Source organism: Amblyraja radiata, chromosome 11, assembly GCF_010909765.2.
Source record: "Amblyraja radiata isolate CabotCenter1 chromosome 11, sAmbRad1.1.pri, whole genome shotgun sequence".
NCBI lineage: Eukaryota > Metazoa > Chordata > Chondrichthyes > Rajiformes > Rajidae > Amblyraja > Amblyraja radiata.
This window is the reverse complement of record NC_045966.1, coordinates 53,796,441-53,822,123: the sequence shown is the minus strand read 5'-3', so window position 1 is coordinate 53,822,123 and position 25,683 is coordinate 53,796,441. Positions and strand designations below refer to the sequence as shown.

The 25,683-nt window shown below is 40.8% G+C and overlaps 1 protein-coding gene across 3 annotated transcripts in view; it reads right to left on the bottom strand.

The window, feature by feature from the left end:
* syce3 (synaptonemal complex central element protein 3) overlaps positions 1-23,578 on the bottom strand; it is a 37,323-nt gene extending 13,745 nt beyond the window's left edge. Inside the window, exons 1-2 of one of the 3 annotated variants that reach the window (XM_033029935.1) lie at positions 23,469-23,568; positions 1,270-1,372 (exon numbers count right to left, since the gene is read on the bottom strand). In XM_033029935.1, coding sequence (XP_032885826.1) covers positions 1,270-1,372; positions 23,469-23,507 — 142 coding nt within the window. In that variant the 5' untranslated portion in view covers positions 23,508-23,568. Of the gene's footprint in view, positions 1-1,269; positions 1,373-23,468 lie in introns of all 3 variants that reach the window. The other 2 variants (XR_004413494.1, XM_033029936.1) reach the window with 2 other exon arrangements.
* Positions 23,579-25,683: the final 2,105 nt, after the last annotated feature.

The following is a 25,683-nucleotide window of genomic DNA, read 5'->3' as shown; positions in this document are numbered from 1 at the left end:
TGGTGTGGTGTATCACCTTTAAATTGATTCTTTAACAGGGAGTTCACATGAAGCAATTGGAGAAAGCCACCAAATATCATGAAATAGATAGCACCAAGAATCAGAAGATCCGGAAACAAATAACTCTGCAATGTCAACAGCATTGCTCAATTGTACGTGTGTGCTTAACACAAATGTTTTGTCTTATTCTAGTGCTCCTATTGATTTATTTTCTGAGCTGTCAATGTCACCTGTAGAATCCTCCAAACTAATCATGGCGTGGAAGGTCATTTACACAACCTTTAAGACCTTGACAATGTGTTGGATCTTTCTAGAACTGGCTAATGCCTGGTTTTGCTGTCTGGAGTCCCTGCCATTATGACTTTAATTGTTTTGGATGTGGATGGTTTAATAATCTAATCCTTTGCATTTGTGATGCAGACCAGGCTCTAAACAATGAATAGGTTTCAGTTACAACATGCTCATACCCACCCCTGAAACTCCCTGACAGACAAAATAATTTAAATGACATAAGGTGAGTAGCTAAATTACGTGAAAAAGCTCCACCACCTCTCTTGATTGAGACAACAACGATGAAATTGAAAGTCTGTACTTCTAAATGAGTAAAATCCATACTCCAATTCAGGGAGCAATTCTTTCATGATTGGGTGGTGTGTGTTGAGAACTCAGGTGAAGTCCTTTCCTTAGGAAGACAGTTTGAGAGACCCATCAGTAGTCAATGCATTAAAGTTTGTTTACTTTCTTAACAGATCCAAGATTCTCTGTCTCTGAGTGAAGGTTGTAAATTTATGACTGAAATTTCTCACTGTTTATAAGCTGGCGTGTGGTGACCTTTAAGGTTTCTTGTCGGTTAGTTAAGGCAGCAGACCAGTGCTTGACCTATTAAATATTTCTAAAATCTTCCCTTTCATTTTAGACTTCTGGCATCTGTAGTATATCACTTGAATGAAGTGCCTAATTACATTAATTTACTGTGTGTAGCACAATTTCTCTCTATTCCCAAACATATTTTTATGATATCACCTGATTTCAGGATTGCTTGTAAATCTTTTATTTCCTGAAATCTACGTTCTCATTTTGACTAATCTGAAAACTTCACTCACTGATGTCACATCTTGGCTAGTTGATCCAGGATTCTCTGGATCTTTCTCTCCAACGTGACCAAAACACCCACCAGATCCTGGAAATCTCTTACATGTTTGCTGATGAAACCCACCAAATTCCCACAAAATATAATAAAATCTAATCACAGGCAGTAACAGGCTGCACCTGACAACATCTCCAACTCATTTAAATTTTCTTCCAATTCATTGCGTGTATTTCCAAGCAATTTTATGAGATCTTCATGGGTACACTCTATTGCTTCTGTTATCTATAAAAAATTGAGACCATAATATTACCAGAATAATTTTTAAATGTGGTTTTAAATAATGCACAATAACTTATCTATTTTAAACAATGATGTCATACTCCGATTGATCCTAAGGATACCCAACAATACCAAAGGACAATTTCATTTCTGAAGAATTTCATTGTATTGAAATGTCAAGACGAATGTGGCCTTTAAGTTATTATTCAAAGTTCACTGTAATTTCCTCTAATAACTCTGCTGAGAAAATATACATAGAATTGCTAATTTGATGGCAAGCATACAACTTAAGTGCAATAAAAATTGAAATCAATCAGATGCCTGCTGCAACTATTAGCATGTGCAGAGGGTACTATTCAGCTGAGGCACCGACTGCACCCAATCAAAGGACGTCTGAAAGCCAAAGGCAAAGTAATCAAATGGGTTATTAAGTCCCCAAATCAAATTTATATTTGGTGTCTTTCCAAAATGTCACTTGACCACCTATGAGGGACTTCAACTTCATGATTCAAATTTGAAAATGGATGAAAAGTGAAAGTCACCTATCTTGCGTCCTTTTCCTGGAATGACGTGCATAATTTACGTGGTAATACTGGCCACATGCAAGATGGAAGATACATAGTAGAAAAGTTGTTCTCCTCCAGACCTATTTTGAGTTTCAGTCTTTGGCAGACACCATATTGGTGGATCTCTGTAAGGGATGGATGTATTTACAAGCATGTGTACTAAACAAGCTTTAAGAAAGTAAGTAAGCTTCCCAAAAGATGAAATTTCGTCTCATTAATATTTTGTATGTTAAGATATAACACACACATTCTGAAAAAAAAAGTTACTCAATACCTTTTCCATGGAGTATAAATAAATCAAATGTAATACTGGTTCTTCAAAAATCTGTGTTGAGTAACTCCACATGCCATGCATTTATGAAATACTAGACCCATTGGGTCCCAGCATTACACGGGAGGGCTGGTCCCCCAACGCAATATTCCACCTCTCCACCAATTCCAATATTGGTGGCCAGTGGGGAGGGCTTTCTGGAGCGCTAGTATGGGTGTTGTGGGCTGAAGGGACTGGTTTCCAGGGCTAGTATGGACATTGTGGGCCGAATGGATTCTTGGGCTGGCGGCTCAGCCACTCAAGCCTTGTTTTCTTGTGACATACCTGCAGGGCTATGAAATTGGGCTCACCCACCTAGTAAACAGAAGGTTGATTTTATATATTGTGTTGCCCCATCTGAAACAAGGGAATCCATGTAAGCTCTAATGGAAGACGATCCTTTGAAGAAAATTGGAGGAATCACATTTTGTAGTTGGAATATTAGGGGCGCTAATGAGCCAATTAAAAGGGGTAAGGTTCTAGCCCATTTAAAATCGATTAATGCTGATATATTTTTACAGGAGACGCACCTCAAAGATCGAGTGCATAACAGGCTGAAGGCTAACTGGATTGGCCGATTATATCACTCTACCTTTCTCTCCAAAGCCAGAGGTACAGCAATTATAATTCGTAAAGGTATACCATTTAAACATAAAGCCACTATAGCAGATAAGGTGGGTAGGTACGTCATAGTATCTGGGGAGATATATTCTACCCCACTTACTATGGTGAATATCCACGCTCCCAACTTTGATGACCCACAATTTTTTAATAAAATAATCAATATAATCTCAGATTCCACCCAGCAAAATCTGATAATTGGAGGAGACTTCAATTGTGTTCTGGATCAATATCTGGATAAATCCTCACAACAAAGGAGATATAATACAAAATCAAAATCTAGCAAACCCCTAAATACGTATATAAAAATACAAATATAACAGACGTATGGAGGATTGCGAATCCATCCGGAAGAGAATATTCTTTCTATTCAGCTGTGCATAAAAGCTATACACGTATTGATTATTTTTTGGTGGACACAAAATTAATACCTTTTACAACAAATCACAAATATCACAATAATATTATTTCCGATCATTCTTCTCTAACTTTCTCCCTAAAATTAGAAGGAATGTACATTAAAAAAACGTTCTGGAGATTTAATCCTCAAATATTAACTGCCCCAGCATGCTGTGAATATCTGAAGCAACAGATGGAATTGTTTTATGAGACAAATGATACACCAGGTATCTCAGCTTCGTTATTATGGGACTCTTTTAAGGCCTATATTAGAGGTTCTATTATTTCATATCAAGCATATCAAAATAAAAATAGGATGGAACAACTGGAATTAGAAGAACAGATCAGAAAATGCTATAGAACGTTCTATGGATAAACATAATAAAATAGAAGTATTAAAATTCAAGTTAAATCAAATTCTCTCTGCAAGAGTTATCAGGTTATTTCAAGTTACTAAACAGAAAAACTTCGAATTTGGCGACAAACCGCATAAATTTCTGGCACGCCAGTTGAGAAAAATGGAAAAAGATCATACTATTCAAAAAATTAGATCAGAAAAAGGTGAATTGTATACACTCCCTAAAGATATTAACGAAAGATTTTTACAATTCTATCAAAATTTATACACATCTAAAACTTCAGTAGAAACGATAAAAATTAAAAACTTCCTCGACAATTAAAATCTTCCATAACTTACCGTGGCGGAACATGAAGAATTAGGAGCGCAGATCACAATAAAAGAAATTTAAGAGACTATTCATTCACTGAATAATGGGAAAACGCCAGGCCCAGACGGGTTTAGTAATGAACTTTATAAACATTTTTATGATTTAATCTCCCTGCGTTTTCAAGCCCTTTATATACACGCATTTAAAGAACAAACGCTACCACAAACTTTAGTCGAATCAACATTGATACCAAAAAAGATAAAGATCTCGAAGAGCCGGGATCATATAGAGCAATAGCTCTGCTAAATACAGATCAGAAAATATTAGCTAAAACCCTGGCGAGAAGGCTAAGCAAATACGTTAGTAAATTAATACATTCTGATCAAACTGGGTTTATAGGAGCGGGGAGGTTCTACTGCAGTTGTACAGGGTCTTGGTGAGACCACACCTGGAGTATTGCGTACAGTTTTGGTCTCCTAATCTGAGGAAGGACATTCTTGCCATAGAGGGAGTACAGAGAAGGTTCACCAGACTGATTCCTGGGATGTCAGGACTTTCATATGAGGAAAGACTGGATAGACTCGGTTTGTACTCACTAGAATTTAGAAGATTGAGGGGGGATCTTATAGAAACATACAAAATTCTTAAGGGGTTGGACAGGCTAGATGCAGGAAGATTATTCCCGATGTTGGGGAAGTCCAGAACAAGGGGTTACAGTTTAAGGATAAGGGGGAAATCTTTTAGGACCGAGATGAGGAAAACATTTTTCACACAGAGAGTGGTGAATCTCTGGAATTCTCTGCCACAGAAGGTAGTTGAGGCCAGTTCATTGGCTATATTTAAGAGGGAGTTAGATGTGGCCCTTGTGGCTAAAGGGATATGGAGAGAAGGCAGGTACAGGATACTGAGTTGGATGATCAGCCATGATCATATTGAATGGCGGTGCAGGCTCGAAGGGCCGAATGGCCTACTCCTGCACCTATTTTCTATGTTTCTATGTTTCTATACCCAAGAGACACTCGTTCAACAACTTGAGACGCCTGTTTAATATAATGTACTCACATAGAACGATGAAAGAAGACTTATCAATTATTTCACTAGATGCAGAAAAAGCATTTGACCAAGTAGAATGGAAATATCTTTTTACAGTATTGCAAACATTTCAATTAGGAGAAAACTTTATTTCATGGATAAAGTTGTTATATGACAAGCCGACTGCCAGAATACTGACTAATCAAACACTCTCACCTAAATTTCAGTTATCCAGGGGCAACAGACAGAGGTGTGCATTATCACCTCTGTTATTTGCCCTTGCGATTGAACTTTTAGCAGAATATAGGATATAGAATAAACTGGAACAAAAGTGAAATTATGTCAATAAAACCTCAAGATCCGACACACCTTCTAAAATTTCCTTTTAGAATTGCTACGGAAAAATTTAAATATCTTGGAGTTTACGTAACTAGAAAATATACTTCTCTATTTCAAGCAATCTTTCCACCATTAATTACCAAACTAAATGCCCGTATTCAATTTTGGAAAACGCTTCCGATTTCCCTCAGAGGTAGAATAAATGCCATAAAGATGATCTTCCTTCAACAAATCCTGTACCTATTTCAATCAATACTGATTTTTCTCCCTTAAATTTAAAAAAAAAACTCGATTCTGTGATCACAAACTTTATTTGGGATTATAAAACACACAGAATCCGTAAAGGACATTTATGTAAACCCAAAGAAATTGGCGGACTGGCTCTCCCTAATTTTTTGTACTATTACTGGGCAACGAGTATTAAAAACTTAATCTATTGGATCGACAATACATGCCAACAGGTAAACTGGTTAACAATGGAGAGAGAAGATTGTTCGCCTTTTAATATAGGCGTGATTCTTCTCTCTCCAATAAATCTGAAGAAATCAGTATATGAGAAAAACCCGATTAACCATAGTACCATACGAATCTGGAAAAAAGAAAATTGAGAAATTTATCACTTCTCTCACCAATCGCCAACAATCCCTCGTTTAAGCCGTCTACTTTAGACAAGGCGTTCTTACAATGGGAAAGATTAGGAATTACAAAACTGGGAGATCTTTATGAGATGGGGACTCTCCTCTCATTTCAAGAATTACAGTCGAAATACCATCTGAAAGGTAGCCAATACATTAGATATCTTCAAATACAAGACTATCTGAAATCACATACCCAAGACTGTCAATATATGGTTCCAGACATTACTAGACGAATGCATGAATAGAAACTCGTATTCAAATAAGTTAATATCGTACCTTTATAATACCCTTTTAAATATACAAATCCCATCGTCGGATATAATTATGCGAGCTTGGGAAGATGATTTGGGCCTAACAATTTAAAAAGATAGATGGGAGGAAAGCCTATATATACATAACTGTTCTCTTAACATTAGGCATTCGTTAATACAATTTAAAATACTGCATAGACATTATTATTCAAAGTCTAAAATGAATAAGATCTTCCCAAATGTTTTCCCTATTTGCGATAAATGTCTCCTTCAGGAAGCAACCATAACTCATTCCTTTGCCTCCTGAATAAAGTTATATAATTTCTGGAGGGGAATTTTTGAAATTTTTTCTAAAATATATAAAATAAAATTGGACCCGACACAGAATTGATTAAGTCAGAAGCCTGGTCTGAGCTAACATCATTTCAAAGACGTTTCCTTAACTATTGTCTGATAACGGCGAAAAAACGAATACTTAAATTTTGGAAACACGCATCAGTCCCTACTCTAAAGATTTGGATTACAAACATGTCCGAGACACTACATTTGGAAAATATTAGGCTTGTCTTGGCAGAAAACCAGATCAATTTTTCAAGACATGGACACCCTTTACAGAATTCTTACAACGGTAGTATGGCGCAACACAAATTTGGATTTAAATCCAATTATGGGTTGGGTGAAGTGGGCCGGGGGGGTGGGGGGGGGGGACGAGGGGCAGGTATATCTCCCCTTTTTTCTTTTTCCTCTCATATCTTTATTCACTCTTTGGCCACACTACTCTGGTAGTCTAGGGGTCCTATCTTTTCACTTTTTCCCTCACTTGTCTCTCTTTCTTCTTTTCTTTCATTTTCAGGTTAAAAGGTCAAAATTGAAGCTGTACAATAATTGTATAATTTTACATGCCAAATGTTTTATTCTGGTACCATTGCTTCTAATAAAAATAATAATTAAAAAAATAAATAAATGACACCACATGCCATGCATTTATGAAATAAGTGGGACTCGTTGGGTCCCAGCATCACACGGGAGGGCTGATCCCCCAACACAATATTCCACCTCTCCACCAATTCCAATATTGGTGGCCAGTGGGGGGGGGGGGGGTTTCTGGAGCGCTAGTATGGATATTGTGGGCTGAAGGGACTGGTTTCCAGAGGGCTAGTATGGACATTGTGGGCTGAATGGATTCTTGGGCTGGCGGCTCAGTCACTCAAGCCTGTTGTGCTGGTAGGTCACTTACTCACGGCTGGTGGGCAGGCAGTTGACTCACGGCTATTCCTTGAAATTCCATTTCAAGCAGGGTTCAAGGCCACCAAATTCAAGTGCAGTTTCTTACCACTTCAAGCATGGTGCAAGGCAACCAAATTCAAGTGGTTTCATGCCATTTCAAGCAAGGCTACTAAAGACAGCGAGTCGTGACCTCTCCCTCCTCCATCTTGCAAGAGACAGAGCCACGCCCACACTGAGTTCTATAGTCCCCCCTCTTCTACCAGAAGGGGCGTGGCCTTCACGGCGTGATTGAAAGGAGAGAGAATCTCAACATTTTTTAAACACTAATAACGCTTTTATTTTTCATCGATGGGAAAAATCCTCGGCACCTGATGAGCGGAGGGGGACTAAGTAAGATGGCCAAAAATCACAGCCGTACGTGGTAGCGTTTTTTTTTCTAAAATCAATATAAATTGCAAACAGGAAGTGGTCAAGATCAGACTTTTAATTATATAGAAAAGGCAACTTTAATTGGGCAAGGTGACTTTAATTAGGCAAGGGGACTTTAATTGGGCAAGGCAATTTTAATTGGGCAAGGCAACTTTAATTGGACAAGGCAACTTTAATTGGACACGGCAACTTGCATTAGGCACGGCAACTTGCATTAGGCACGGCAACTTGCATTAGGCACGGCAACTTGCATTAGGCACGGCAACTTTCATTAGGCAAGGCAACTTTAATTAGGCAAAACAGCTTTAGCATTTCCAAACCAAAGGCAACACAGCTTTAGCATTTCCAAACCAAAGGCAACACAGCTTTAGCATTTCCAAACCAAAGGCAACACAACTTTAGCATTTCCAAACCAAAGGCAACACAGCTTTAGCATTTCCAAACTATATTTTCAAACCACATTAAGGGCACTGACAGGTCAGTAAAACCACTCACAGTTTAGTAGACATGTGTTCAGTGTTATTCACAGCTCAGACTGAGAGACGTGACCATCTCGCTCCCCCATCTTGCAGAGACTGACTGAGGCACTCAACACTTCTGGGTTTTATAGTCCCTCCAGAAGGGGCGTGGCCTTCAGGAGAGAGAATCTCAACATTTTTAAAACACTAATAACTCTTTTATTTTTAATCGATGCGAAAAACCCTCTTGTGCTGCACAGCGGAGGGGGACTCTGAGTAAGATGGCCAAAAATCACAGCCGTACGTGGCAGCGGTTTTTCAAAAATCAATATACAGAACAACAGGAAGTGGTCAAGATAAGAATTTTAGTAATATAGATAGACGTTCTTTCATTCTCTCCTTCCTTTCAACGCATTCAGTCGGTCTATTTTTTGCTTAAAATCATTTTATATTTTATGTCTACTACTTCATTTGGAGGTGAATTTTAGTTCTGATCAATAACGAAATGTAAGCTCTAGATAGTTACAATTTCTTATCAGTAATTAATTATTCATATTGATTACAAAATTTATATTTATTAAAATATTCTTCAAATGTTCTTCCTTGAAGTTAACAAAAATGACTGTGTAACTTAGCCGTAGACACCATATAACAATTAACAATTACAGCACGGAAACAGGCCATCTCGACCCTTCTAGTCCGTGCCGAACACGTATTCTCCCCTAGTCCCATACACCTGCGTTCAGACCATAACCCTCCATTCCTTTCCCGTCCATATAACTATCCAATTTATTTTTAAATGATAAAAACGAACCTGCCTCCACCACCTTCACTGGAAGCTCATTCTACACAGCCACCACGCTCTGAGTAAAGAAGTTCCCCCTCATGTTACCCCTAAACTTCAGTCCCTTAATTCTCAAGTCATGTCCCCTTGTTTGAATCTTCCCTACTCTCAGTGGGAAAAGCTTATCCACGTCAACTCTGTCTAGCCCTCTCATCATTTTAAAGACCTCAATCAAGTCCCCCCTTAACCTTCTGCGCTCCAAAGAATAAAGCCCTAACTTGTTCAACCTTTCTCTGTAACTTAGTTGCTGAAACCCAGGCAACATTCTAGTAAATCTCCTCTGTACTCTCTCTATTTTGTTGACATCCTTCCTATAATTAGGCGACCAAAATTGTACACCATACTCCAGAATTGGCCTCACCAATGCCTTGTACAATTTTAACATTACATCCCAACTTCTATACTCAATGCTCTGATTTATAAAGGCCAGCACACCAAAAGCTTTCTTTACCACCCTATCTACATGAGATTCCACTTTCAGGGAACTGTGCACAGTTATTCCCAGATCCCTCTGTTCACCTGCATTCTTCAATTCCCTACCATTTACCATGTACGTCCTATTTTGATTTGTCCTGCCAAGATGTAGCACCTCACACTTATCAGCATTAAACTCAATCTGCCATCTTTCAGCCCACTCTTCCAACTGGCATAAATCTCTCTGTAGACTTTGAAAATCTACTTCATTATCCACAACCCCACCTATCTTACTATCATCTGCATACTTACTAATCCAATTTACCACACCTTCATCCAGATCATTGATGTACATGACAAACAACAGTGGACCCAACACAGATCCCTGTGGCACCCCACTAGTCACTGGCCTCCAACCTGACAAACAACCATCCACCATTACTCTCTGGCATCTCCCATTCAGCCACTGTTGAATCCATCTTGCTACTCCACCATTAATACCCAACCATTGAACCTTCTTAACCAACCTTCCGTGAGGAACCTTGTCAAAGGCCTTACTGAAGTCCATATATACAACATCCACTGCTTTACCCTCATCAATTTCCCGAGTAACCTCTTCAAAAAATTCAAAAAGATTAGTCAAACATGACCTTCCAGGTACAAATCCATGTTGACTGTTCCTAATCAGACCCTGTTTATCCAGATGCTTATATATATTATCTCTAAGTATCCTTTCCATTAATTTGCCCACCACTGACGTCAAACTAACAGGTCTATAATTGCTAGGTTTACTCTTAGACCCCTTTTTAAACAATGGAACAACATGCGCAGTACGCCAATCCTCCGGCACTATTCCCGTTTTTAATGACATTTGACACCTCAGAACATCCGTAACAATGATCGCATTGAATGGTGGTGCTGGTTCGAAGGGCCGAATGGCCTACTTCTGCACCTGTTGTCTATTATTTAATATATACACTTTCAATGGGTGGTGAAATCAGCCACACATTTTGTTCCTGCCCTTACTACCTCAAAGGTAATTTATGACAGATGCTTAAGCATTAATCACAAAAAGATGTGAATGTCACATGTATGGCGTACACTTTGCACATGCTGTGATTCATAAATTGCATTTTATTTAGAATTGTAATCAGTTTAATGGGTTGGGGAACAATCATATTTGACTTTCAAACTGAATTTACTTTCTGGGCTGTAACTAATGTTCTAGAATGCAAAGAATAACATAGGCAGATATACTGATGTTTATTGTTGGCAGCATTTAGAAATAAGGAATGCTATAAATATACTAGGTTCAGGAAAGAGAACTAGTTTAAGCTGAAGATAGACACAAACAGCTGGAGTAACTCAATGGGACAGGCAACATCTCTGGAGAAAGAGAATGGGTGGCGTTTCAAGTATTCAGGAAAAAGTACTGGAAATGTCATGGTGTCAGAACTACAACCTAGCCTTTAACGTCAGCAAGACAAAAGAGTAAGTTGAAGACCTAAGGAAGTGAGAGAATGAACACAATCTACCTTCATCAATGGGGCTGCTGAGATGGTTAACAGCTTCTGGTTCTAGTTATCCATATCACCAACAACCCACCTTCATGCTAATGTAGTGATCAGGAAAGTACATTCGCATATTTACATTCTTAGTTGTCTGATAAGATTAACCTTGTCTAAGAGAATTCTCTTGAACCTCAACAGATGTCCCATCTCAGCCTAGATGGCAACTGTTCTGTTCTCGACTACCTGAACCTGCAGAGGGTGGTGAACACAGCCATGTTCAACACAAGTCTGTCACTTCCTTCCATCTAGTCCATCTTCATGGGTGCATTACATCAGGAAGGCTGGATGTATCGTCAAGGATGCCTGGTATGTTGGCCATTCTGTCTCTCTTCTGTCACTGGGACAAGATATTGGAGCTTGAACATCCAGGCTTAAGAACAGTTTTTTTTCCCCCACTGCTATCCGCCTCATGAACCAATTACCTCTTTGACACCTCCTTATCAGAGGTGCTGCCACGTAATCTTACCCTTAACTCCAAAGATGAGCAGGAAGCCAGAGGTTGGGAAACTTTTAATGAGCAGCAGAAGATAACTAAAAAGGCAATACGGGGAGAAAAGATGAGGTATGAAGGTAAGCGAGCCAAGAATATAATGGAGGCTAGTAAAAGCTTCATTAGGTATGTGAAGAGGAAAAAAATAGTTAAGACCAAAGTAGGACCCTTGGAGGCTGAAACAGGTGAATTTATTATGGGGAACAAGGAAATGGCAGACGAGTTGAACAAGTCCTTTGGATCACTAAGGAAGACACAAACAATTTCCCTGATGTACTAGTGGCCAGAAGATCTAGGGTGACGGAGGAACTGAAGGAAATTCACATTCAGCAAGAAATGGTGTTGGATAGACTGATGGGACTGAAAGCTGATAAATCCCCAGGGCCTGATGGCCTGCATCCCAGGGTACTTAAGGAAATGGCTCTTGAAATTGTGGACACATTGGTAATCATTTTCCAATGTTCTCTTGATGTTATCCCACTTTTTAAGAAAGACGGGAGATAGAAAATACGGAATTATAGACAAGTTAGCCTGGTGGGGAAGATGCTGGAGGCAATTATAAAAGATGAAATAGCGGCACATTTGGATAGCAGTAACAGGATTGGTCCAAGTCAGCATGGATTTACAAAGGGGAAATCATGCTTGACTAATCTTCTGGAATTTTTGAGGATATAACTAGGAAAATGGACATGGGAGAGCCAGTGGATGTAGTGTACCTGGACTTTCAGAAAGCATTTGATAAGGTCCCACATAGGAGATTAGTAGGAAATATTAAAGCACATGGTATTCGGGGTAGGGTACTGAGATGGATAGAAAATTGGTTGGCAGACAGGAAACAAAGAGTAGGGAATAACATGTCCCTTTCAGAATGGCAGGCAGTGACTAGTGGGGTACCGCAAGGCTTCGTGCTGGGACCGCAGTTATTTACAATATACATCAATGATTTAGATGAAGGGATTCAAAGTAACATTAGCAAATTTGCAGATGACACAAAGCTGGGTGGCAGTGTGAACTGTGAGGGGGATGCTATGAGGATGCAGGGTGACTTGGACAGGTTGGGTGAGTGGGAGGATGCATGGTAGATGCAGTTTAATGTGGATACATGTGAGGTTATCCACTTTGGTGGCAAGAACAGGAAGGCAGATTATTATCTGAATGGTGTCAGGTTGGGCAAAGGGGAAGTACAACAGGATCTGAGGGTCCTTGTTCATCAGTCACCGAGAGTAAGTATGCAGGTTCAGCAGGAAGTGAAGAAAGCTAATGGCATGTTGTTAATCCTGGCTAAATTTGAGTAGCTAGGGCTTCAAAATGGGGTTAAGTTTCAGGGTTGCTGGGAGATTTGGTTAAATTGTAATTACTCTCTGCAGATCTGGGACAAGCTGCAGAGAGGTGCCAGAGTGTCTGGAGCTTAGATACAATTTGCAAACCCTGTCAATCTGGTGCAAAATGCAGAATGGATTGGATGGCTGCAAATCAGACATACACCTTGTAAATAGTTGTAAATAATGTTGCACAGTCTGACTTTGGCATGTGTTGATTGGATGAGGTGTTGAGCCTTGTCTGGGTTTTCTGTAAATCAGGATAAATGTTTCTAAGTTGACTTCCTCTCAAAGTCCGTTTTGAATACAATGTATTGAACTGTTGTATCATTGGGTTAGTGGAATGCCTGTTATGTATGGGGTTAATCGATATCTGCAATTGGGTTATTGAGAGACCACCCCCATGTGGTCTGGCCCCTTCGAGGTCCCGGGACATATAAAAATCCGCGATCACGAGGCTCAGCGTCGATCTTCTGGAAGAGCGCTCGGGACTGCGCGAACATCTGGAGTGTCACTGTCTGAGCGAGGCCTAGAGGGCTTGAACAGGCAGATGCAAGGATCGAACCCACGGTGGGATAGGTACAGTGTTTGATCTGTGATGGGCTTTTGGTAAAATAAAATTTAGTTGTTTCAAGTGCTTGGTTCAGTGTTTTAACTGAAACGAGACTGAGGGGAAGCTTAGAAATGAGCAATTATCATTGGGGGCTTGTCCGGGATCTCAAAAGACCCTCAAAGACAAGTTTGAGATCAAGGGTGTTGAGCTGTTTCAATCCCGAATGCAGAAATTGGGCCCACGGTGCAGTTTTAGCATTGATTTTCGGCACTTTGTGAGTCGGGGCGGATCGATCATTAGTCTTGGGAAAGGGTCCAATCGAGATCATTAGAACAGAGCCCTGCAAGCACGGGGGAGTGGTTAGCACGCGTTTGTGTTGGAGGCCCATAAAACCAGGCTGGGGTTAGTGGCCCTGGTGGGGTTGGGTGAGAGGCCCTTTCCTGGGTTAGTTGCCCAAAACTGGTCGTAGTTGGGCAGACTGCAGCTACCTTTAACGAGAGCCAAACGTGCTTCATCGGGTGAGGAGTGGCCCAGGGTTAGACTTGGTATCCGAATTGGTGAGGTATTAAAAGACAGGTCTCCACTTCGATCGGATCACTGCCAGGAGCGCGAATTGAAAAGGTGCGCTTCGAAAAACAGCATAGATAATTCACAGCGCGAAGCGGCTAGGCGCTGGATCCTCGGTACTTAGAGGGTGTGTCTGTGTGTAGGTGTCTGAGTCTCTCCCTGAAGTGACGGACGAAGAACCTCGATAAGGTACCGAGCTTGGTCGAACAGAGCATAGATTGGCCGGAATACTCCAGTTCATTCAAGAATTTAATTGGGCAATTTTAGCTGATTTGAAAGCCCGCGTAGTAAGAGAGATACACACTAAAAATTAGGAGATTGAGTTCGAGTCGGAGTCTATATTTGCAGCTAAATTTTCAAATACTGGATTTCATATTAAAGTTCTGCGTAAGGTGGAATTCGAATTCCTGTATACTTCAAAGTTGGTGCATGTCTATGATTGAATCAGAATAGCGGCTGATCAACAGTGAATAGTAACCCTCTGGTCGATTGTTGACCAGTACCTGATAGCGAAGAGTACCTGAGAGATGGGAGCCGATTTGACGAAAAGTAATCCGAATAGCGAAGGGTACCCAAAATTCTGTCGAACTTTGAGAGGAGGGATAGAGGTCCCTCTATAGAAGTCCAGTCTTAGTAGAGGGATAGTAACATTCGGGAGGAAAATTAATCATTTACGGAATAGTACCCCTCAGCAAAGACTAAATTAGGAAGGGGAAAATCTTCGGTATCAGAGGGAGAGTTTCACTGCGTGATAACAGCGTGACGCGGCATCGACATCGAGTGTTCGTGAATTGTGCGCTAGTGCTTTAAATCATTTTGTAAATTGTAAAAATCTAGCTTTCTGTATTGTTATAGGATCCGGATTTTGTAAATATTCTCTGTATATAAATAAATTTCGAGTAATTAAAAGTTAAGATTTAGATCGTGTTAAGTCCGCGGACCATCATTTGTGTTGCTGCTTGTGCGAGTGTTTACAGATTTAAAACTTGAAGAGAGAGTGTGTTTAAGATAGATATTCGTATTTGTTTAATATCGTTTTGTAAGAATCTGAATCGGGGTGGTTAGATCAGGGGTTGTACTCCTTCGATCGCTGCGTCGGGGGAGGAGTCATCCTGCTAATTGATTGCACCACGAGGAAGATTAATTAGAGTGGGGTTGACTGGATGCTTATAGTTTATATTGGGGTGTGTTGTGGGTTATTGATAATCGGGGGGAATATTTTCATTCTTAGTTATAGTTTTCCTAGCGTGATTTGGGTTTGTCTGTTTGTGCCAACTTAAAGTTAATTAAGCGAGAGAGAGACTGCAGCTTGAGAGACTGCGGGTGGGAGTTAGACCCTTTGTTTGAAAGTTTGGAATTGAATGCAGTGATTGTGATTTAACTGATAAGAGTGTTGGGAGAGACTGAATAGGAGCGAGTGGTTTGAATAATTAAACAGGAGTTTGGGAGATAATTGAAAGGAAGCGATTGCTAGAGTAAGTGTGAATCGGAAAGATCATTGACCATTGTGTGGGAGAGATTCCATTGACCTTGGAGTCTGGGAAGAGTAGTGAGAGAAAGAGGTGTTCGTGTTTGAAACCTTTATTTTGCAATTTGTGTTTTGTCTCTTGTTCCTAGAATGGGAATGTCTCTGAGAAGGATTGTTCAAACAGATTGAAAAGCCCGATAAGGATAATTTGCGGGGAGCTTCCAATTGAAGCGGATAGACTGAGGGGATTATTGGGTAAATTAAAAGCACTTTTGAAAGACCAACTTTGGTCGTAGGGGGGAATAAAGTATTTAATCGGGATAAACTATATATAGACGATCGTTAAAAAAATATGGGAATAGTGAAGAAGCAAACGAGTTAATTGAAATGTGGAAGATATTGTTCACTAAAATAAAAATAAATAAATAATTTGTTTTGCTGTCCACCCTAAGAATGACGACTTGTAAATTGGGAATAGGAGAAGACGATAGAGCTGATCCTTCTCAGGACATTTCAGAGCGAGGACAAGGAGAACTAGTAAACCAACAGCAGGATCAGGAGAGAGTGTCGTCTTTTGAAAAGGAGACTGCTGAAACGGCTCTTAAAGGGAAGGTGCTGACGGAAATTAAATCGGGTAAATTGGGTAAGAATGAGAAAGGGTCTGCACACCTTGAAGGGAATTATTTGCCGGGGTGGGCCGAATACTTTGGAGTAGATATAGAGCTACAGTATTCCTCACACACCTCTCATGTTCCCAATTCGGAGAAACCGTGCGCAGCCTGCGAGCGGGGCACACGGGAGGAGTCAGCGTTAACATAGGCTCCTCCCCCTAAAATTATATCTGACATAGAAACATTGGGGAGAGATCTTCTATCTCCTAGGATTGCCCCACAGGTGGAGGACAATAGGGGAAACCAAGGACTAGAAAGGAGACTTCACGACAATGGTGCCAAAATTAATTAGGGATTCCAATAGCGAAAGAATAAAAGAATCCTACTTGAAGTACCGCGATAAAACAAATAGCCTTTCAGGGGGTGAGATAAGGGGTGAATATGGATGGATTGGTCCGGACATAAATAATATTATAGTGTCAGAACAATTCACCACGGAAGAGAATTTAGTAAAAACTCCCCATAGACAATGTGTTCGTAGGGAGATGTCCGCATCAGGTATAAATGTTCCCCAGACCGCAGACAGTCAGACATCAAGGCAGCCTGGTTCAACGGCAGCCTGAAGATTAGAGGTCCGAATAAAAGAGATAAGAACAAATGAGGATAAGGGGGAAGAAGACATCAAGGCCTGGATAGACCTCCCATTTACAGAACCAACCTTTCCTAGGTTTAGCTGGTGAGGTTGTAGAGCAATCCGGCCCGATCAGTGTTTTAGTTGTGGGGGACTAGGGCACTGGAGTCGGTCTTGTCCCATGAGAGAATATCATCAGGAAGAATGGGGGCAGAGAAGGAGACCATGTGGTCACGGAAACTGATGGATTCCAATGGGGTACCGAGACTCTTGTGACCCTGAAGGTAGAGGATGGGGACACTGGCAGGGGGGAGGGACATTCCAACAGTCCAACCCATTTCGGTAGCCCTGACCTGCCAGTTAGCAGCAATACCATCTGATAAAATTAAAAGGCATCCACACCTGGCCTAAGAAACAGCACTGTACGTTATACAGGAACACCACCACTTCCAAATAGGAGAAGATACATCAAATCCGACTCTCAGAGAACCCTCACTAAAGGAAAAAGTACGACAGGGAAACCTAGTAGCTGGCGTGAGTAGATAATAACTAAGGAATGGAAATGGCACTAGGGAGAGTGCAGGAGGAATGGGAGTGGAGAAAGAAGATATTGAGGTAATGTATTGCTGAGTTTTGTGCCTGCAGGACAGTATGTCAACAAGAGACTGTCTGGGGAGTGAGGTGAAAGAATGCACAAACCCCTAAGAATGGGAAGAAGACAGCAAACGGTAATGTAGCTCCCCAGAAAAAGGAAGAATTGATACTGTCCTGCTCCTTTAAGGCATTTGGGAAGGTCAGCAGGCAGAGCAACATGCTCCTCAGTATCTCCACTCCCTAGTAATCAACACCATCAGTAGAAAGGAGGAAGTAAAGGACCTACCCTAGTGCCCAACTTTAATATCACCTAGCTACTGAAGGAAGAAAACGAAGGAGAATAAAGGACACTTTAATCATCTTTGAAAGAACAACACTGACAACTTATAATGACTTCTGGGACAAACATCACTCTATAGGACTGATTTTAAATAAAATATTTCTCTGTGGTTTGGAATAGAATACCTGAATTGCGTCTAAATTATGTGTGATCTGAATAAATTTATAGATTTAGGATTCGGTCTCGAAATTGTACGGTGATGAATTGGAGAGACTTTAAAATTTTCAAGATTTGGAATATAATTGTGGAATCTGATTTAGGACTAATTGGAGTTTGATTATCAACTGACATTGTTATTATCCCATCCTCAGAAAGGCAGGCAAAGATGGAAAGGATTGTTCAAAGGAAATCAAGACGGATGGAACTTGGGAAGATCTGATAACATGGAATTACTTAGGGAATATGAGAGTTGGAATTAAAATCAGGATTATAATTGGAATTAAACTTGAAAATTAAAATGGGGATTGAAATTGGAATTGGAATATAATTGGAAATGGTCTAAAGAGGAGCTGTGAGCAGCAGGACTTCCCTTTGAGAGACCGGATTAAGAAATTATTCAGTAGTTAAGAACTGTAAAAGCGAGAGCCCCTAGACAGAGAACGAAGCCAACACAGTAAGAGCTAATAGAGTAAAGAACCAACATAGTGGAGAATCAGCATAGTAACAAGTTACCATAGTGAGGAATGCATACATTTATGGAGATACTGGAGGAAAGACTTGGTTAACTGTAGGGGGAAACTTAAATTATATTGGGAATAGCAGAGCCGATGTGTATTTGCCCGATGGATTTGAATTGTTTAACCCTTGATGGTAATGCGTCTTATATTATCAAGGTGAAAATAAATTGTCCCTGGATTCGTCATTTTTGATTGGACTTAGGATAAAATTAATTGTAAAGGAAATTGATTGTTTAAATTTGAACAGCTGGGAATTCCCAAGGAATTGTATTATCGGCTACAATGCTGTGGAATAAGAAGGATGATATTGGCATTGAAATTCGAAATAGTGATTTGAAGGCTCAGACTGAATTTGGTTAAATTGGAACTTTTATCATAGTTTGCTTTAAATTAAAGTCACGCCTGTAGGGGAATCTGGACCGAACCCAGCCGGAAATTATATGATTACCTGTCATCAGATATACATAGTATAACACCGTGTGAGAATGAAAAAGGCTAATTAGTGTCGATCCTAGAATAATAAATAATATATTAGGGAATAGAATAGGAATAGGGATATAGTAATAGAGCACAATATAATAGGTTCAATAGTTAATAGAATAGGGATAGGTTCAAGTGAAATAGAAATAGCGAATTGTGTGGGAAAGCCTGAGTGCATGATGGTAACTTGCTTTGTTTCAAGGTTCTTAGAATTTTCTAGGGTTTAGGTTCGACTGTGGAAGGTGATGGAAGACTGGGCAGGAACACGGATGGAGGGAATTCTCACCCCACAAAAACTCGGGAGGTGAAGACTCCTCAGACAGAACTTGTGAAGTTATGCCCATGAAAACTCGGGACGCTTGACAAGAAACATCATCATCTTGTGCCACTGATAAATGCGAAATATAAAGCACACTTATGTATATTGATTAGCCGTTTGTTTAATCAATCAAAGCCACTTTGATTATCATTAATGATGGGTTATCATTATGATAAAAGGAAGGAATGTTAATCCTAGCTAAATTGGAGCAGCTTGGACTTCAAAATGGGGTTACGTTTCAGGGTTGCTGGGGGATTTGGTCAAATTGGAATTACTCTGCAGAGCTGGGACAAGCTGCAGAGAGGTGCCAAATTGTCTGGAGCTTAGACACAATTTGCAAGCAAAGAATGGGACGATCTGCAAACCCTGTCAATCTGGTGCAAAATGCATAGAATGGATTGGATGGCTGCAAACCAGACACACACCTAGTAAATAATGTTGCACAGTCTGACTTTGCCAAGTGTTGATTGGATGAGGTGTTGAGCCTTGTCTGGGTTTTCTGTAAATCAGGGTAAATGTTTCTAAGTTGATTTCCTCTCGAAGTCCGTTTTGAATACAATGTATTGAACTGTTGTATCATTGGGTTAGGGGAATGCCTGTTATGTATGGGGTTAATCGATAACTGTAATTGGGTTATTGAGAGACCACCCCCATGTGGTTCAGCCCCTCGAGGTCCCGGGACATATAAAAATCCGCGATCATGCGGGCTCAGCGTCGATTATCTGGAAGAGCGCTCGGGACTGCATGAACTTCTGGAGTGTCACTGTCTGAGCGAGGCCTAGAGGGCTTGAAAAGGCAGACGCAAGGATCGAACCCGCGGTGGGATAGGTACAGTGTTTGATCTGTGACGCGGTTTTGGAAAAATAAAACTTAGTGGTTTCAAGTGCTTGATTCAGTGTTTTAACTGAAACTAGACTGGGGGGAAGCTTAGGATCGAGCAATTATCAATGTTGGCCTTCATAACACGAGGAGTTGAGTATAGGGGCAAAGAGGTCCTTCTGGAGTTGTACAGGGCCCTAGTGAGACCGCACCTGGAGTACTGTGTGCAATTTTGGTCTCAAAATTTGAGGAAGGACATTCTTGCAGCGTAGGGTCATGAGGTTAATTCCTGGGATGGTGGGCCTGTCATATGTTGATAGAATGGAGCAGCTGGGCTTGTATACTCTGGAATTTAGAAGGATGAGAGGATATCTTATAGAAACATATAAGATTATTAAGGGATTGGACACGCTAGAGGCAGGAAACATGTTCCCGAAGTTGGGGGAGCCCAGAACCAGGGGCCACAGTTTAAAAATAAGGGGTTCACCATTTAGAACTGAGATGAGGAAAAACTTTTTCACCCAGAGAGTTGTGAATCTGTGGAATTCTCTGCCTCAGAAGGCAGTGGAGGCCAATTCTCTGGATGCTTTCAAGAGAGAGATGGAGCTCCTAAAGATAACGGAGTCATGGGATTATGGTGAGAAGGCAGGGTACTGAATGTGGATTATCACAGTGAATGGCGGTGCTGGCACGAAGGGCCTACTCCTGCACCTATTGTTTATCCATTAGTTATTCCATTATTGCACTTAAGTTTTGCTTATGCACTACTTTCCCACTTTACACTGCACAGAAGTTCTGTATGCCTCCAACGATGCATTGTAGAAAGCACCTTTTCAGGATGCATCCGTTTGTTTGACAACTGCTGTTCCCAAGACCACAAGATATTGCAGTGAGTTGGCGATTACTCAAAATCTGGCCTCACCCCACATTTGAATCCATCTACACCACGCTGCCTCAAGAAAGCAGCCAACATAATCAAAGACCATTCACATCATGGTCATTCCATAACTTCCCCTCTCTCCTGTCATACGGAAGATACAAAGGCTTCAGAGCATGAATTCAGGATCAGCTTCTTCCCAATTATCAGAATATTGAACGGTCCATCTATCAGCGAGGGTGTCGTCCCAATCTCTCAACCTACCTCATTCCAGCCTTTGCACACTTTTTTATCTGCACTTTCCTCTGTAACTATTTTTGTATAACACAGTAACTGGGTTCTCTTTGCAGTATGGTTTGATTGGATAGCACACACACACAAACTTCTTCACTGTGTCTCATGCATATGACACTAATAAACTGATACCAGTATCTTGCATCATTCCCTGCTGTTTTGTACTGGTTCTTCTATTTACTGTTGTATTTATCATTATGTATATAGTTTATACTGCGAGCTTCACGTGAACAAGGAGTTTCATTATACCCTCTGAATAGCGATGTTACAAAACCTACCTTCAGCGGCGCTGCAGTTCTGCCACTGGCCGTGTGCGCGACTTTGGCACCTTTGGGGGGGGGGGGGGTGGGTGGGATTAAAATGCAGGTTTGTATCACTTGTCGGAGAGGGATTTCCTCGGGCTGCTAGCTGATGAAGAAAAATAGATCGGACTTCCGTTCCCGATTTAAAAAAAATTGCTGGACAATTTAATAATTGGATTAAAATAAAATGCGACTTCGAACGCCCTCAACGCCTACACGTGACGGATCATAATAACAGGACAAAACGAAGGGTAAGTCGTCTATTTTACATATAATCTTGCTTCTTGGGATGGCTTTAATCTAATTGTACATTGCAAACATGTTATTTGGGCCCCATACGGACCGGCAGTGTCTTTCCTGCCGATATGGGGTTAAAATTCACTGCAGTGGCAACGTTCCAATCGATCGCGTTCCAGAAACACCCACTCGCAAGATGATTTAAATGCTCATTTATTTTGGACAATCATGTCATAAGAGCATCTAAATCATCTATATTTTGTGTTATTGTCTATCCATAGTCAATATTTTTATACTAAATATGCACAACAGTTTTAGCCACATGTATTATGCAAAAAATAATAATTTTGATTATATTGAGTGGATGTTTCTAGATTAATTTATGGGAATTAAACAATTCCTTCCATCTGGCATATAAGTTCATGACAGTGAGATTTAAAAATCATGTTATATTGTGAATTCTTGTGTGAATGGGATTAGTTTGTTATTTTTTTGTAAGAAATTGAATCTACGGGACATTCTAAATGGGAAAGTAGTGGGCAGAAAGGCATGTCATGCGTGGTTTGCAGAGCAAAAACTTGACGTTTACAATGCCAAATTGAAAAGTTGAGGAAAAACAATGTGTACAGACTTGCTTATTGGTTACAATCTGAGGAGTATGATGATGCTACTGATTATGATATGCCAATGTGCCAGCTAGCAGCTGATCTTCTCCATAAAGACTTGGTCTATTGCTAGAAATTGTACTTTATTTACCTATCTGTTACAGACTTACAGCATATAATGCAATAATATTAAAGTTCTGATCTTGAGAATATCTCATTTTTGAATTTTCAAGGCAGTCTGGGTGTGTATTACTATTTCCATCACAATGGTCAATTTTGTAATTAGCAACAATTAGGTATTTAACTAATTATATGCTTTAATTTCAGGTCATCCAAGTAAGATGTTTTATATTTGTTTCAGAATGCTTCAATCTATAACTGAAAATGTCATTCAGTTCTCTTAATTTTTAAGAAAGTTATGGGCTTTTGACACCTCGATCACAGCTTTTTGTGTTAAGTCAATGGAAAAGCAACAGGGAACAGATGCTAATTTCCGAGTGTGAAAATGGCCATCACTTTTTTAATACTGAAGATATAAAAGTGAATTAGGTGTCAAATTCGTTTTATGCTTTATCTGATGGGATAAATTGCAGACTTGATTTTTAAAATCTCAAAAATGTGTAACATTGCTACTAAAAGTCCATGCAAACATGTCTAATTCATGCCAAGCACCCATTTAGACTAATCCTACAGTAATCCCCCTTGACTTGATTTTTTAAATCTCAAAATGTTGTAACATTGCTACTCTGAACATGGAAATAAACTAATCTGGAACTACAAACAACACGAGGAAGGCTGGGCAGGGACCAGGATCATTGTCTTCAGCGGACGACGGTTCTGTCTCCTCAGACGCTGTCTGGATCGCAGAATGCTCCCAACGTCTTCGCCTCAGGACAGTGTAGCCATTGGGGATGTTCATTGTATTTGCACATATAAATCGGATAGACATGATACACATACAAAATAGGTGCAGGAGTAGGCCATTCGAGCCAGCACCGCCATTCAATATGATCATGGCTGATCATCTAAAATCAGTACCCCGTTCCTGCTTTTCTCCCATAAGCTCGGGGAGAGAGGGGTGAATTTGCCGCCGCTGGTGAGGCAGAGCTGTCCACTCCCCCCGTCCCCCGGTCGGCGAGAGCTCGGTACCTGCAGCGGGCCGGTGGCAGCGTCGTGTCCGTGCGCCATGTCGGCGGCTGCACACGCGGGCGGGGCGGCGCGAGACCCGGCGGCCGTTACAGCGCGAGACCCGGCGGCCGTTACAGCGCGAGACCCGGCGGCCGTTACAGCGCTCGCGCCGGGCAGGGAGAGGAGAGGCAGCGGATCATTGACCACACAACACACAACCGCCCAGCGCCCGCCGTGAGGTAATGCGATGGGGATGGCGTGAGGCGGCAGTGGTGGGGGGCAGGTGCTTGGGATGGGGGCAGTGGTTTGGATGGACGGGGGCAGGAATTTGGGAGGGGGTGGGGGTTTGAGGCAGGTGGGAGGGGTTTGGTGAGAGGAGGTAAGCTAACTCCGAGAAGTCAACTTACCAGCCAATATTTCAAGATTTGCACATGTATGAACGGGCATAATACACATCAGCATGTTTACACAATAAAATCCAGACCAGCAACGACAGTCCTCTTTTACTATGCATCAGAACATTTTCTATTTGATATTATGGCAAAAATCATGCATGTTTCACAAATTTCTTAAACATTTGTAATCCACATGTTAAGAAAACTGTTGAGACAATTTTAGTAAAGGAAGGAACTGCAGATGCTGGTTTCTACCGAAAATAGACACAAAGTGTTGGACAATTTTATTGTTCTCTTTGCAGAATATGTATGGAGCCGAACTTCCATCAAATATCATGCAGTCAATGAAAATGTACGTATAAGCATTGGTATAATTCTCATTAATGGAATTTAATAAGAATTGACTGAAATGATATTTGCCACCTAGTGAAACATTGGAAGACTGCAAACAAAGTCAGTGTGGTACTGTGGATTTCAAAAGTTCTTGATTTCTTCATTCTATCTGCTGCACATTCTGATTGTTGTTGCCATTTATTTTATGCATCCAACTTTCTTAACCATATTTAGAAACACAGAAACATAGAAAATCGGTGCAGGAGGAGGCCATTCGGCCCTACGACCCTGTGCATCTCCATTTCTTGTGCCATATTCAAACTTTCTGTCTGGAGCTCCTCAATCTTTGCTGTCTTAAAGAAAGGTTTTCCAAAAGCAGCAACCTCAAATCTCTGTGTCAGTGGGTCAGGCAGCATCTAGAAAAGGAATGGATAACGTTTTGGGTCAGGATCTTTCTTCAGACTGATTGTAGGGATGGGTGGGGGAGAAGTGGGGGGGGAGGGGGGGGGGGGGGGGGTGGAGAAAGAAAACCAGGAGAAAGGGCAGGACAAAGCATGACAGGTAATAGGTTGAAGGAACGAGGAACTGGATGATGGGTATTACTCCATACTTGTATGTTCCATGGTATAGATTGCAGAGCTGTGTAGTAGGGGCAAGGTTGTACATCAAAAAGCACAGACCTTTTCTCATCTTTTGGAAACTATTTTTAATGAAGGCTCACTTCAATGATAAAATTCATCATTTTCTTTAATGCTCCAGCAGTCATTATTCAATTGAGGAAAAAGGTGTTTGGACATCAATACCTCTAACCAGCAGAAAAACTCAATCTGACTGCAGGTATTCCTGCACTCCCATTTGTTACTGACACCTGGACTACCTGCTAAGGCAGGTCAACAAACTAGAAAAATAACTCCAATGCTATCTCTGCAGATGCCTCCAAATTCACTGGAAGTATTGACAAACCAATATCAATATCCTATCTCAGGCCAACATCAAGGCACTGATTAGCTCAATTTTGGCCATTAAAACAAATGCAGTGCCTTCTTCTAATCAACACCAGGTTGATCATTTACTTTAGCGTCTTGAGAGATGGTGGTAATCAGCTGTCATGGACATTTTATTTAAAATCTAGCTGTGTCTTTGCAAAGTGTTAAAGCTGCACATCAAAAGACAGTGATATTGATCATCTTTCAGGATTTAAATTGGTTCATTATTTGGTCCCTTGATAAGGAGTACATACAGCTGCACTCATAAGAATTTTGCAGTGTTGTATTGTTTTATTTATATTTGATGTATAGCCCATTGATCTGAAACTGAATCTATATATCTATCTATCTTCTATCTATCTATCTTCTATCTATCTATCTATTATATAAAACTCTCGCCCCATCCGTCCGGCTGGCGTCCGGATCCCTTCCTGCCTTTCGATTCGTTCCCGCCGTGCGATGTCACAATGCCCGATGCTCGCAGACGTCCAATCGCGATGCCCGACGCTCGCAGACGTCCAA